Raw genomic sequence first — 16,136 nt, 5'->3', positions numbered from 1 at the left:
GTTAAGTTTTCTGCTGCTAAGTAAAAAACTAACTGAAAGGCCAGCAGTTCCGAATCCACCAGCTGCTGCTTGAAAACCCTGTGGGGCAGTTCCACTCTGTCCTATAGGGGTCACTATGAGTGGGCATCGACTGGACAGCAATGAGTTTATAGATGTAATTCTGTTTGGGAATAGGGCTTTCTTTGTTATGTTAATAAGGTTGTATCAGTGTAGGGTGTGTCTTAAACCTAGTCACTACTTAGTTATAAAAACAGCATAAAGAAGGACACAGAAAGAAGCACAAAAGGGGTGGTGGGGCAGAGGGTTTGGGGAAGATAAATGTAACACGAAGATCACCAAAGAACTGAGGAGTGCCAGGGTTACAGATGCTTAAAGAGACAAGGATCTTCCCCCAGAGCTAACAGAGAAAGGGAGAGAGCCCTTATAGCTGGTGCCTGACTTCAAACTTACAGCCTCCTAAACGATGAGAAAATAAATGTATGTTCTTTAAAGCCACCTACTTGTGGATTTCTGTTATAGCAGCACCAGGAAACTAAGACAGCTAGTTATATCATTCCTTATCAATACATTCCAAATCTTTGGGGAACTTTTCTATACATGTTTATGACTTTGGGGAATAGCAGAGCACAGAGCGAGGTGGCCATATCCTTATTCTTAATGGGTTATACAAATAGTTATGACTTTAATTACTTAAAAAAAAAAAAAAAAGACCAAAAAAAATCCTTACAAGGAAAGGAATTTTTTGGTGGGAGGGGAGGCAGAGGCGGGAATGCTTGTTTATCATTCTAAGCACAGTAAACCGGCTTTTGTTCTTCCCTATTAAAGGTTGCGGTGTCCTTTAATCACGCACGACTAGTTAGTGGCAAAGCTAGGATTCATATCTAAGCCCTGTAGATGTAAAATCCACAATCTTAACTAACTACTGTATTAATTACACTGTCTCTCTGCCTGGAACTGACAACTCACACTGAGCTAAGCACTCTCTGGTCTACAGATCACAGCAGAAGAAATCCAAGTTATTAGAGGGCAGGCTATAGATGTTTTAGGAGCAGCACCCAGGGGTCCCTGGTATTTAAGACATATCTTGTAAAACAACTGAAAACTTCAATGATTGAGTGCTAAGAAACTGATATATAGCAGTTCTTTAAGTTGCTATAAGGAGCCCTGGTGGCGCAGTGGCTAAGCGCTTGGCTGCTAACCAAAAGGTTGGTGGTTTGAACCCACCTGCTGCTCCGTGGGAGGAAGATGTGCTGGTTGCTTCCATAAAGATCACAGACTTGGAAACTCTATGGGGCAGTTCTACTTTGTCGTATAGGGTCTCTGTGAGTAGGGTGACTTGCCGGCAATAGGTTTGGTTTTGGGGTTTTAAGTTACTATAATTTTCCTACTGTGTAATCAGTTGTTTTGCTCTCTCTCTCTCTCTCTTTTCTATTGTGCTTTAAGTGAAAGTTTACAGTTCTAGTTTCTTATACAAAAACTTATACACGTTGTTATGTGACCCTGATTGCTCTCCCTGTAATGTGACAGCACACTCCTCCTTTCCTCCCCAGATTTCCCATGTCCATTGAGCCAGCTCCTGTCCCTTTCTGCCTTCTCTGTTTTGCTCTCTTTTAATAAAACTTCCTCTGACACAGGGATGCATTACCCAATAAGCAAAAAAAAAATTTTTTTTTTTTTTTTTTTTTAATAAGCAAGATATGCTTATTTACTTAGCTTTACCTTGTTCGCTGTAGGTGGTACTGTGCCTGCTGGTCAATCCACCCCTGCTCTGATACAATGTGTTTAGCGTGATCACAGCTGTTAAAACTGTTGCCTTTACAAAAGAAGATGCTCCTGAGTTGCTGGGATGGCGCTTGAGCTATGAGAAAGGAACACTTTCATAGAGAAATCTGAGCCCTTGGCACAAGGATCATTTCTGACATAAGAATAACTTATTATCTTCCTCTGAGACAAAGGTGAGGAAAGGGAGCCTCAGCCAAACTATAGCTCTGGCTTGTGCTCATGGATTTGCAGAAGGGGCATTTCTCCCCTTTGCACAGGGCATCAGAGAATAACTGGACTTCGTAGATCTGAAATGTTACTAGTGAACTTGCATCTGGGTCAGAAAACCAAAAACCAAACCCCATTGCCTCTGAGTCGATTCTGACTCATAGCAACCCAACAGGACAGAGTAGAACTGCCCCATAGGGTTTCCAAGGAGCAGCTGGTGGGTTCAATGAGAAATATGTGCATGGAATAATCACATCAATTCTAACTGAAATGGATCATATTTGGGCAAGTTTACGATTGTTTAGCTTTCAAAAAGTATCTGTATGACCCCCATGAGAAAAAAACCCAGTAACATCAGAACTCACAGTCCAGAAAGTGAGTGCCCTGACATTGAGTTGGTGGCTCTTTGGGTCAACAACCTGGCAAAAGAGAGTGCTATATGCTCCTACGTGGCCTACGTTTGTATAGCATTTGGACATGATATTTGTGAAAAACATTTTTGAAAATGATAAAATGCTATGCAACAGTGTTCCTCCACGATAATTACTGGGGATAGTTAGGGCTTGGAATAGAATCCTGAATTTTCAGATGAGAAAACTTAATTAAATCAGGTCTTTCTTTGCCTCAAGTTCCTGTTACATGCAAAATGGTGGTGATTTATTTCCAGTCCTTATCTTTGTCATGAAGGAAGTCGTAAGGAAAAAGCTATCAATGGTGGCCGCGAGTTCCTGTTCGCTTTACAAAACGGAGATAACATTCAAGAAGTGCTTACAAAATACCTTTGTCTGTTAATCCTCATGACAATATTATCATGAAATCTGAATTTTAGACTGACAGAGCTGAAGCACATCTATGAAGATTAGCTAACTAGTAACCATCAGCGATGTGATTCAAGCCCAGGCTTGTTCGCTCTTTCCACTACGGTACAGTACATCCCTCATGGAACTGTGTTTAGCTGCAGAAGATTAGGTAATGGTATCTTCCTTTTTGTGTTTAGAACTCATTAGTTCACATAAACCTAAAACTTATAAATACTTAATGATAAGTACCCTTAGCACTGTCCACCGGAGGGGAAAAAGCAATTTCCAATTGATTGAATGCATTTTCAGACATGGTTTACCGGTAGTTTCAGGCAATTCAACCTTTTTATCTCTATTCAGCGGAGATTTTATTTTGCACTGTTAAGTAGACATAATAGACGAATTTTGAATTTGGGTGAAGATTCCTATTTCTTCCCATGATCAGAAAGGAATTGGCCATCAGAGGGATCATGTGAGGTCCCTCTATGTGCCTCCATATGACTTCCATTCAGGGAGAAGACCATAATGGAAGGGGTGTAAGGGAAGTTGTAGACATGTTATCAGTCAGTTAAGATCAGAAAGCAGGAGAATGTGTTGTGGACTGATTTTAATTGCAATGATGGAGTTTTCCTATTTAGACACACTTTTTGTCTAGCATCTGCTCTGAGCAATGCCACATATTTATAAGACATATGGACAATGTTAGAGTTATCTGTAACCCAATTAGATGAAAATAATTGTCTCTCATACTACTATGTTCCTGACCTTGTTGTAATTAGTGGGTAGAAGCCACCTATTTAACTGGGAACATTAACATCACACCACACTAATTATATTCAATAATGAACATGTGAAACAACAATTTACCACCTGGCTAAATATTCTGCAATGCTAATTTTTTTTCTTGGCCTATCGAAATCTCCTTTTATCTTAAAACATGTAATCTCCATGTGTGCCCACTCTATCAGAATAATGCTTTTTGTCTATCCTTCCACAATGTCTAGTTTACTATTGAACAGAATGTGTAAAATCGAGACCCTCAGTGTCTATTTATTTATCTCTAGTGTAAATGAAATGTAACAAGTCAGGATATCTGGATTCTAATCCTGCAATGTCATTTACTGGCCTGTGGCCTTCAACATACAGTGCTCCGGTTTCACAAGTTATTATACCATATTTTACACAAATAATGCACGTGGTACACATTTTTGCAAACAGGACAACCCCCTCACATTTGTTTTCCTGGGTGTGCTGTGTGCGTTACTTGCAGAAAAAATACAGTATTTGGGGTCTAGATGAAGGCTTCTTTAACCTTAAAATTCAGCCATTCTAAAGGTTCTGAACAAACATTGATTTTCTCTGTAATGTCTTACCAGTACAGTAAATAAACATGTATCAATATTTTTCATTTAAATCTGTATAATTGATTATTATAACCACACAACAGTTAGAAACTTTGAAAAACGTGTATGAAATATCATCACCCATGACTGGACCATCTTTGCAGTTCCAGTCACTTTAATACCCACATACAGTTTATTTGGTGGCAATCAGTGCACAGCTATGTTTAAGTCCCCAAAAAAAAGTCCCCATTGATGATGCTCACTGGTCCTGTGTCACAGGCTTTACATATATTAATTCATTTTATCCTCACAAGAATTTATGAAGTATGTTGTGTTTTTCTAACTTATTAGATGAAGAAATCGAAGCTTACAGAGGTTAAATAATTTAAGATCACATAGATAGCAAGTGGTGGAGCTGAGACTCAAACTCATGTGGATCTAATTTCAAAGCTCTTGAAGTTCAAATCCATCAGCCACTCCTTGGAAACCCTACGGGATAGTTCTACTCTGTCCTGTGGGGTTGCTGTGAGTTGGAACCTGACTCAACAGCATCTAACAACAACAGCTTTTAACTACTAGTTTATATACTGCCATCTCTGCTTGACTTAAGAGTTTTATATTGCTTATATTTGCATAATTATTATTTTTATATCCAGTAAGTAGGTGCACTATAATTTAATTAAATAATCCTTTGTTTTAGACTTTAGGTTGCTTCTGGTTCATGCTATTATGAATAAAAGTGTGAGAAAGTTCTTGATAAAGGCTTTTCCTTCATTTGAATTGTTTCCATCTGACAAAATCCCAGAAACAGAATTAGTACGTCAAAAGGTATGAATGCTTAATGGCTTTTAATATATATTGCCACAGTATATTATAACAGGTTGTACTAATCTACATGGCACCAGTTTATCCAGTATTGGATACCTTAGAGCAAACAGGCATGCTCCAAATATGTTGTAAAACAGACATAACCTCACTAGATATCCTTATTGGGTGTTTAATTTGCAAAACAAGTTTCCAAATTCGTGCTTTTAATTTCTTTTTTTGGTTGAGATTTTTTTTTTTATCATTGAGATACACAAAAATTTCGCTTTGTTCTCACTGCGACAAACCTGTTCATTGATACATCTCTTTTGATGGCAGACAAAAAGAATAGGTTTAGGGAGAGGAAAGGGCAAAAACAGTTGTAGAAAAATGGCATTTGAAGGTGGGTGATAGACAGCAGTCCGGTTTTCACCTTTTTGGGGAGGGGAGGTGCAGTGAGAGGAATGGAGGTGTCCCTAGTTATCTAGTGCTGCTATAACAGAAATACCACAAGTGGATGGCTTTAACAAAGAGAAATTTATTTCCTCACAGTAAAGTAGGCTAAAAGTCCAAATTCGGGGTGTCAGCTCTAGGAGTCGGCTTTCTCTCTCTGTCGGCTCTGAAGGAAGATTCCTTGTTCTCAAACTTCCCCTGGTGGAAGAGCTTCTCAGGTGCAGGGACCCCAGGTCCAAAGGACGCACTCTGCTACCGGTACTGCTCTCTTGGTGGTATGAGGTCCCCAACTCTCTGCTTGCTTCTCTTTCCTTTTATCTCTTAAGGGAAAAGAGGTGGTGAAGGCTACACCCCAGGGAAACTCCCTTTACTTTGGGTAAGGGAGGTGACCTGAGTAAGGGTGGTGTTACAATCCCGCCCTAATCCTCTTAACATAAAATTACAATCACAGAACTGAGGACAACCACATCATACTGGGAATCATGGCCTAACCATGTTGATACACACATTTTGGGGGGGACATAACTCAATCCATGACAAAGAGGAAGAGAGGCTCAGCTAAAAAAGAATTCAAAAGAATGGAACTTAGTCATAATCAGTTTAGTCAAGCTTAGGGTGAGAATAAAAGTAGAGATAATAAAATAGGAAAAAAATCATTATTTCAATACTTAGCATTTGCTGAACTATTTTTATTGCAATTTTATAGAGGAGAAACAGATAAAAAACCAAACCCATTGTGCAATGCCTGTCACATAAACCAAAAACCAAGCCCGTTGCCGTCGAGTCAATTCCAACACTTAGCAACCCCTTAGGGCAGAGTAGAACTGCCCCATAGCATTTCCAAGGAGCGTCTGGTGGATTAGAACTGCTGAACTTTTGGTTAGGAGCCGAGCTCTTAACCACTGAGCCGCCAGGGCTCCAGAAACTGATACAGAGTGGTAAAATTACTTGTCCCAATTTTTAAAGCTTATAAATGGCTTAGTTTGCATTCCAGTTCTGATCTGAGCCACAATTTAAAAAGGTAGGATTAGCAAAGTATTTAGAGTGATAAATTTATGCTGCAAAATGAAATTTTTTGTGTATCTCAGTGACACACCCCCCACATGTCTGTCAGTTTGTCGTACTGGGGGGGTTTGTGTGTTGCTATGATGCTGGAAGCTATGCCACTGGTATTCAGATACCAGCAGGGTCACCCATGGAGGACAGATTTCAGCTGAGCTTCCAGACTAAGACAGACAAGGAAGAAGGACTCAGCAGTCTATTTCTGAAAAGCATTAGCTAGTGAAAACCTTACAAATAGCAGTGAAACATTGTCTGATATAGGGCTGGAAGATGAGCCCCCCAGGTTGGAAAGCACTCAAAGGATGACTGGGAAAGAGCTGCCTCCTCAAAGTAGAGTCAACCTTAATGACGTGGATGGAATAAAGCTTTCGGGACCTTCATTTGCTGATGTGGCACAACTCAAAATGAGAAGAAACAGCTGCAAACATCCATTAATAATCAGAACCTGGAATGTACAAAGTATGAATCTAGGAAAATTGGAAATCATCAGAAATGAAATGGAACACATTAACATCGATATCCTAGGCATTAGTGAGCTGAAATGGACTGGCATTGGCCATTTTGAATCAGACATTCATATAGTCTACTATGCTGGGAATGACTACTCGAAGAGGAATGCTGTTGCATTCATCATCAAAAACAACGTTTCAAAATCTATCCTGAAGCGCAACACTGTCAGGGATAGGATAATATCCATAGGCCTACAAGGAAGACCAGTTAATGCGACTATTATTCAAATTTATGCACCAACCACTAGGGCCAAAGATGAAGAAATAGAATATTTTTATCAGCTGCTGCAGTCTGAAATTGATCGAACATGAATTCAGGATGCATTGATAATTACTGATGATTGGAATGCAAAAGTTAGAAACAAAGAAGAAGGATCAGTAGCTGGAAAATATGGCCTTGATGATAGAAACAATGCCAGAGATCGAATGATAAAATTTTGCAAGACCAACAACTTCTTCATTGCAAATACTTTCTTTCACCAACATAAAAGACAACTATACACATGGACCTCACCAGATAGAACACACAGAAATCAAATTGACTACATCTGTGGAAAGAGACGATGGAAAAGCTCAAAATCATCAGTTAGAACAAGGCCAGGGGCCGACTGTGGAACAGACCATCAATTGCTCATATGCAAGTTCAAGCTGAAACTGAAGAAAATCAGAGCAAGCCCATGAGAGACAAAATAGGACCTTGAGTATATCCCACCTGAATTAGCGACCTTCTCAAGAATAGATTTGACACATTGAACACTAGTGATCACAGACCAGACGAGTTGTGGAAAGACATCAAGGACATCATACATGAAGAAAGCAAGAGGTCACTGAAAAGACAGGAAAGAAAGAAAAGACCAAGATGGATGTCAGAGGAGACTCTGAAACTTGCTTTTGAGGGTTGAGCAGCTAAAGCAAAAGGAAGAATTGATGAAGTAAAAGAACTGAACAGAAGATTTCAAAGGGCCTCTCGAGAAAAGTGAAGTATTATCATGACATGTGCAAAGAGCTGGAGATGGAAAACCAAAAGGGAAGAACACGCTCAGCATTTTTCAAGCTGAAAGAATTGAAGAAAAAATTCAAGCCTTGAGTTGCAATAGTGAAGGATTCCATGGGGAAAATATTAAACGACGCAGGAAGCATCAAAAGAAGATGGAAGGAATACACAGACTCATTATACCAAAAAGAATTAGTCAATTTTTAACCATTTCAAGAGGTGGCATATGATCAGGAACCGATGGTACTGAAGGAAGAAGTCCAAGCTGCTCTGAAGGCACTGGTGAAAAACAAGGCTCCAGGAATTGATGGAATATCAATTGAGATATTTCAACAAACAGATGCAACGCTGGAGGTGCTCACTTGTCTATGCCAAGAAATATGGAAGACAGCTTCCTGGCCAACTGACTGGAAGAGATCCATATTTATGCCTATTCCCAAGAAAGGTGATTCAACCAAATGTGGAAATTATAGAACAATATCATTAATATCACATGCAAGCAAAATTTTGCTGAAGATCGTTCAAAAACGGCTGCAGCAGTAAATCGACAGGGAACTGCCAGAAATTCAGGCCGGTTTCAGAAGAGGATGTGGAACCAGGGATATCATTCCTGATGTCAGATAGATCCTGGCTGAAAGCAGAGAATACCAGAAGGATGTTTACCTGTGTTTTATTGACTACACAGAGGCATTTGACTGTGTGGATCATAACAAACTATGGATAACACTGCGAAGAATGGGAATTCCAGAACACTTAATTGTGCTCATGAGGAACCTTTACATAGATCAAGAGGCAGTTATTTGGACCGAACAAGGGGATACTGATTGGTTTAAAGTCAGGAAAGGTGCACGTCAGGGTTGTATTCTTTCACCATACCCATTTAATCTGTATGCTGAAGAAATAAAACGAGAAGCTGGACTATATGGAGAAGAATGGGGCATCAGGATTGGAGGAAGACTCATTAACAACTTGCGTTATGCAGATGACACAACCTTGCTTGCTGAAAGTGAAGAGGACTTGAAGCACTTACTAATGAAGATCAAAGACCACAGCCTTCAGTATGGATTACACTTTAACATAAAGAAAACAAAAATCCTCACAACTGGACCAATGAGCAACATCATGATCAACGGAGAAAAGATTGAAGTTGTCAAGGATTTCGTTTTACTTGGATCCACAACCAACAGCCATGGAAGCAGCAGTCAAGAAATAAAAAGACGCATTGTATTGGGCAAATCTGCTGCAAAACACCTCTTCAAAGTGTTGAAGAGCAAAGATGTCATCCTGAAGACTCAGGTGTGCCTGACCCAAGCCATGGTATTTTCAATCGCATCCTATGTATGTGAAAGCTGGACAATGAATAAGGAAGACCGAAGAAGAATTGACGCCTTTGAGTTGTGGTATTGGAGAAGAATATTGAATATACCATGGACTGCCAAAAGAACAAACAAATCTGTCTTGGAAGAAGTGCGGCCAGAATGCTCCTTAGAAGCAAGGATGGCGAGACTGCGTCTTACATACTTTGGACATGTTGTCAGGAGGGATCAGTGCCTGGAGAAGGACATCATGCTTGGCAGAGTACAGGGTCAGTGGAAAAGAGGAAGACCCTCAAAGAGGTGGATTGACACAGTGGCTGCAACAATGAGCTCGAGCATAACAACGATTGTAGGGATGGCGCAGGACCGGGCAGTGTTTCGTTCTGTTGTGCGTAGGGTCGCTATGAGTCAGAACCGACTTGACGGCTCATAACTACAACAACAATGACATACAGAGATCAAAAGGGAATACTGAGAGAGAAAAGACAGCATTTTTAAAATGACCAATGGGCTAATTATAGTTATGTTTTATTGAGGCCTTTGTGTATGTTAGCTCATTTAATCGTGCTAATAATTCTGTGAGACAAGTATTATTCCATTTTTCCTTTTCCAGACAAAAAGGCTGATAGATGACAAACGACACATTCTCTGTTTGCATTGAGTGAGTTACACCTTAAGAGCTGGGTCTGTAACATGAAAAGGAAGACTGAAGGAGACTTGGCAACGTACAGAGCACAGCAAGGCAAACTGAGTGAGAAACGCAGGAAGTTTCCCAGGTAGGAAGTGGCCGGCTCCAACATTCAAATCTCCCCAGCCGGCCCGCCAAGACGTCACAAAGCCCGCCCCTCAGCCACGAGACCACGCCCCCTTCCGTAGCCATTCTCTGAGCTCCCAATACATCCCTCCTTCTCTTCCACCCCGCCTACCCCGCGCGGCATCATTTCCTGTGCGCTGAGTGCTGATTGGTTCAGCTGTCGGAAGTGAGGGCGGGCGGTGAGGCCGTTGCCGCAGTGACAGTGCTGGGGGAGTCCGAAGATGGCGGCGTCGCGTCGCTCTCAGCATCATCACCACCATCATCAACAACAGCTCCAGCCCGCCCCAGGGGCTTCAGCGCCGCCGCCGCCACCTCCCCCCCCACTCAGCCCCGGCCTGGCCCCGGGGGCCACCCCAGCCTCCCCCACGGCCAGCGGCCTGGCCCCCTTCGCCTCCCCGCGGCACGGCCTAGCACTGCCGGAGGGGGATGGCAGTCGGGATCCGCCCGACAGGCCCCGATCTCCGGACCCGGTTGACAGTACTAGCTGTTGCAGTACCACCAGCGCAATCTGTACCGTCGCCGCCGCTCCCGTGGTCCCGGTGGTTTCTGCTTCATCTGCCGTCGGGGTCGCTCCCAACCCATCCGGCGGTGGCGGTAACAACTCACCGTCGTCCTCTTCTTCCCCGACTTCCTCATCATCCTCTCCATCCTCCCCTGGATCGAGCTTGGCGGAGAGCCCCGAGGCTGCCGGCGTTGGCACCACAACGACATTGGGGCCTGGGACGGCGGGACCTGGGCCGGGGGTCGCCGCAGTGAGCGGGGCCCTACGGGAGCTGCTGGAGGCCTGTCGCAATGGGGACGTGTCCAGGGTAAAGAGGCTGGTGGACGCGGCAAACGTGAATGCTAAGGACATGGCCGGGCGGAAGTCTTCTCCCCTGCACTTCGCTGCAGGTCAGAGGTTTTAAATTGTTTATTAAGAGTTTGGGGCTTGGAGGCGGGGGTCTGGGTACGAAAAGAAAACTGATTTAAGTTGATGGGACAAAATGGAGCGTGGTATAGTTCTTCAGCACTTCACCTGAAGACAAGACTCCTTTCTTTAGGTAGTGCCCAGGTGACGGGGGCGTGGTAAGGGGCTGTGTGAATCCATAGTTTAGTGTTTGCACAGTGCTACTTGTACTCATACTCCGTAGTGGTAGTCTCTGGATATAGGTATGCTCGAACTTTTCAGTTCTGAATGTGTAGGAATAAAGTTAGATTTGGGCAACCTTAGAGTAATTTTCTTTTGTTTGCTTGATCATTTCGTTTTTACAACGACGATATGCCCACGAGGGCAGGTCTAGACCAGAAGAAGGTTAATGTGGTTCAACGAGTGTTTAAGCATCAGTTATGGTTTCAGTAAGCCAGTGGAAAACAGAAATAAAGTTTGTGAAACTCTTCTTTTTCTCAAGAAGTGTACAGTGTAGTTGGGGAGATCAAAATATTCCTGTATGAAGCAACTGGAGAAGAATATTTGGATGCATTATGTCATGAAAGTAGAAATACATAATAAGTTCTCAAAAAAAAAAAGCTAATTCTTAAGCCCTGGATTCCACACTTTATTCTTCACCTTTTTTTTTTTTTAAAGCATACAGCTGAGTATATTCTTTTAAAAACACCTAGTGTCTTAAAAAAATGGAGAAATAAAAAAAGCAAAGGACCATAACCTCACTGTCCCCATACCTACTATTGGTATTTAAAAAAGATAAAAGTAATAATTTTATATGCATGACACACTTTACATTAGAAGTGTATACATTATATATAATACAAAATTTCAAATAGGACAGAAAGATAGGAAGTGAAAAGTTAAAGCACCACACGCCCTCGCATGTCAGACATGCCACACTAAAGCTATCTGTGGTTAAGTTTCTTCCCGGGTTTCTGTTTGTCACTCCTCCCACTTGTTAGTGATAAAATAAGGAACCCTGGCGGTGCAGTGGTCAAAGCAATCAACTACTAACAGAAAGGTTGGCAGTTTGAAACCACCAGCTGCTCTGCAGAAGAAAGATGTGGCAGTCGGCTTCTGTAGAAATTTACCGCCTTGGAAACCCTGTGGGGTCACCATGAGTCGGAATCGACTCGATGACAGGGGGATTTTGGTAATGAAATGTATGTTAAGAACTTACTATATGTGTTATTTATTTTTACATCCAGTCAGAAAATAACTGTTATCCTCATTTTACAGATGATAAATGCGAGGTACTTACTGTTTAAACAAGCCCAGGTTCACACAGTAAGTGGTAGAACTGGATTTGAACTCAGGCAGTTTGATTTTAGAGCTTGTGAAATCAAACTTAAACTATCATAACTTAACATCTGGGTTAAGGATACTTTAAAGTTTTGTGAGTCACTGTGGTGCAGAGTTCTGCTTTGGTAACATTTTGGGAGAAGTAGTAATCAGGGGGCATACATTGCAGGAGTAGCTTTAACACTTTTTTACTGTACCCTATACTTAGAAATATATAAAATATAGGGTTGCTATGAGTCGGAAACGACTCGACGGCACTGGGTATACTTAGAAATATATTTTATACTGTGACATATACATACACAAATGAATCAAAAGTTGCAGGAAACAGTACTTTCTCTTACTGTGCGTGGTGTACACTGATATTTCATTTTTCACAAATTCTGTTTGTGACCCACTCATATAGCAGCTTGAGAAACACGTTTACAGAAAATCACTATGACGTTAGTGGATCCATTCTTGACGTATAGACACTACTATTAGGGATGTAGTGAACTGAATCCTAAACAGACTTCCATCCAACTAGATATTTACTCAAGGATGTTGCTTATTTTACATGAAATACCCGTTGCCATTGAGTCAATTCCGACTCATATCAACCCTATAGGACACAGTAGAACTGCCTCAGAGGGTTTCTAGGGAGTGGCTGGTGGAGTTGAACTGCTGACCTTTTGGTTAGCAGCAGAGCTCTTTAACCACTACGCCACTAGGACTCCTTACATGAAATAGTATTTCTTTTTCTTTAAGTTAAATAAAAGATCTAAGTGTTTTATAACTCAACCTAGGTTGTTTACTTTTGCGTAATTTGTTGTAAATTGCTATTTTAAAACATGTTTTACACATCTTGCAGTTTCTTATCATACCTTTTTTGAAGTAATCACTAACAAATGACAGCTACTTAGAATTATACCCTTTTCTCGCTTATCCACATAGTTAGGTTCCAAAGACCAGGTCGTTATGCAAAAATGACGGATGACCACATCAGATCACAAAAATGGAGGATGACTACATCATCACGTAACTGCCAATTTGCATTATTGCATAACTGCCAAACCACTGAGAATCATGGCCCAGCCAAGTTGACACATAACCTTAACAGTCACGGCCAGTGTTACTTTTGCCTCACATATCAGCATTCGTCACTGCCAGACATGCATCATTAATGTGCAAAATAGTCAGATAGTAGATCTTTTACTATTGTTGTAAATGCAGAATGTCAGATAATGAGATGGTTGATAAGTGAGATGTATTTGTTTAATGGACTTGTTTAGAATTAGTCACACATGAAATAGAGCTTGTCTTCCAAATCATAGGCTCTCCTGTTTGCCGCAGTGGTTAACTTTTTATTGTATTTCTGAGGTTTATGTGTACCCAGATAATCTACAATACAAACAGTGAAACAGTACTGTTATGCGATTCTAACCTTGAACTAAGAAAAAAATTTTTAGCTCGATTGTGAAAAACAGACAAAACAATAAACTTTTCAGTCTAAAAACATAATACCCTCTAGTCAGTTACCATACTTTCATGTTTATATGCGTAACATTAAAAACCAAAAACCAAACCCATTACCACTGACTCAATTCTGACTCATAGTGACCCTATAGGACAGAGTAGAACTGCTCCATAGTTTCCAAGGAGCGGCTGGTAGATTTGAACTACCGACCTTCTGGTTAGCAGCTGAACTCTTAACCACTATGCCACCAGGACTCTGCATAACATTGAAGCTTTACTAAGTCTAGTCTTCTCCATCATGTATAGACTGAGTTGTTGTGGGTGTCATAAACTCAATTTTGACTCGCAGTGATCCCATGTGACAGAGGAAAACTGCCCTATGGAGTTTTCTTGGCTGTTTGAACCTTTATGGAAGCAGATTTTCAGGTCTTTCTCCCAGGAAACCACTCGTTGTGTTCAAACTACCAACCTTTTGGTTAGCCAAGTGCTTAACTGTTTGTGCTACCAAGGCTCCTACAGAGTGTGTAGTTAAAAGTAATTCTCAGGTGAATGTTAGTTGGTTAGTATGCCATTTATTGAATTGCCATGGAATAGCTATTTTAAAGATGGAAAATTGTTACAAGTCTTTAGGTTGAAAAGTCCATTTGTTTCACATCTATTTTATTGCTTGTCATAGGTCAGTGTTAAACACTAGCACAATTTTAGAGTGGCAGATAATTCTTAGCATTTGGGGCATTAGCAGTCTAGTGATGACTAACCACTGAACAACCACGACCCACCACTATTACCTACCAAGTGTGTTGCCCCGAGTGGTAGGAAAAGCATATTGTATTGTCGGAACATGTAAGAGGGGCTCTAGTCCTGTTTTTAGAGGGGTGAGGGAAGTCTTTCAGATAACGAACTTGTTAGTAGAAATTTAAAGGATGAGTCCAAGCTAGTGCAGCGAAGAGTGGAAGGAAGAATGTGAGTATCTCTGAGTATTTCCATTTAGAAATGTTTACAGTTCTATAGAATGAAATGAAATGATACTTCTTTAAAGATTTCAGTATTATTATGAAAAATCCTTATTATCATCATTATTTTTTGTGTTACCATAAAAATGTAACTGTAATTCTTATTAGCAGTGGAATTAAGAATCTTTTCTATTGTCTTGGACTGTGATAACGGTATTTCTAAAACGTGGCTTAGAGAATACATTAACGATGAAATCACCCTGTCCACAACTGGAAACTTGATCTTCAGTCAAAGGGAATGTCTCCATTGTTGATAAAATTTCTCAAAATACTGCATTCATTAACTTCCTATGAAGGCCATATCAAAATGATCGTCTTTTATTGTTGAGTAGAGTTTATTATAAGACTTTATCTTCTACAGATAAAGTCCTTGACCTTGGTTTTCTGTTGTTCAAAGGGTAATAGTCAAAGAACTTCATAAATAGTACCAATTTAGAGTGATAACGTCCCTAGTTCAGTTCCCAGTAGTGTCATGTTTTTGTTAAAGAACCAATATATTCTGATGAGGTCTCTTTTTAAAGAAAAGTTATGACGACATCTTTTTTAAAAAGTCATTGAGTTCTGAGATTTCATAGTATTCAAGTTGGAGGAATTTTCTAATAGTCTTCTTGGTTGTTAATGAATTTATGACTTGGGTTACAATATGTAGCAGGGAGTATTTTAGCATCAAAACCAGCAAAATAAGACAAAATAAGAATGACAGTTTTATGTTTTCTTTTGATTCGATGGTGTCTGCTACAGCACATGCTTAACCATGTGTAGGTTGCCCAGCTCATCTCTTCCTGGGTGTTTTCCTGTCTCCCCTGCCCCATGACCTGTGCTTGCCCTTTTTTCACCTCCTCTCACCATGCTGTGCAAGTGTAGTCCTTAGTCGGGGGGTGGGGGGTGGGGGGGGTGGGGAATAATGAAACACTGTGTCCTCTAAACTGTTCCTGTCGGTGTAACAGTTTAAAAGACACAGTGTTTCCTCTGAAGATGAGTCAGAGGCTTAGTTCTGGACTGGGAATTTTTTTGTACTTTTCATTGTCTGGCAGAGCCCTTGATTATACTTTCAAGCTAAAGCTCTGCCTCGTGTCTAATTTGTTAATAGAAGAAAAGGAGCCAGTTTCATAAATATCCTCCCAGACTTAAAATCGTTAATTACAGAGTGGATTGCCTTTTACTTAGTTTCCTTAATACCTTAGAATTTGCTTAAGGTGCCCTTAAAAAAAAATTCATGTAGAGCTTTTTGCTAGAATAATGTCTTACTTTTAGATAGAAAGTATCTGTATCTTTATTTTGCCTTAATGACAGTATTCTTTGGACTATATCTTGAGCAAATGATCTAAAGAACAAATTAGCTATTTGTAACATGGTA

General features: G+C 40.6%; 1 protein-coding gene across 1 annotated transcript in view; it reads left to right on the top strand.

Annotated features, from left to right (window-relative positions):
• Positions 1-10,278: 10,278 nt before the first annotated feature.
• TNKS (tankyrase) overlaps positions 10,279-16,136 on the top strand; it is a 201,564-nt gene continuing 195,706 nt past the window's right edge. Inside the window, exon 1 of the mRNA XM_003412556.4 lies at positions 10,279-10,975. Within this exon, the coding sequence (XP_003412604.3) occupies positions 10,306-10,975 (670 nt within the window). The 5' untranslated portion in view covers positions 10,279-10,305. The remainder of the gene's footprint in view (positions 10,976-16,136) is intronic.

Source organism: Loxodonta africana, chromosome 19 (genome assembly GCF_030014295.1).
Source record: "Loxodonta africana isolate mLoxAfr1 chromosome 19, mLoxAfr1.hap2, whole genome shotgun sequence".
Taxonomy (NCBI): Eukaryota; Metazoa; Chordata; class Mammalia; order Proboscidea; family Elephantidae; genus Loxodonta; species Loxodonta africana.
The sequence above is the reverse complement of the archived record's forward strand: the minus strand, read 5'-3'. Positions and strand labels throughout refer to the sequence as shown.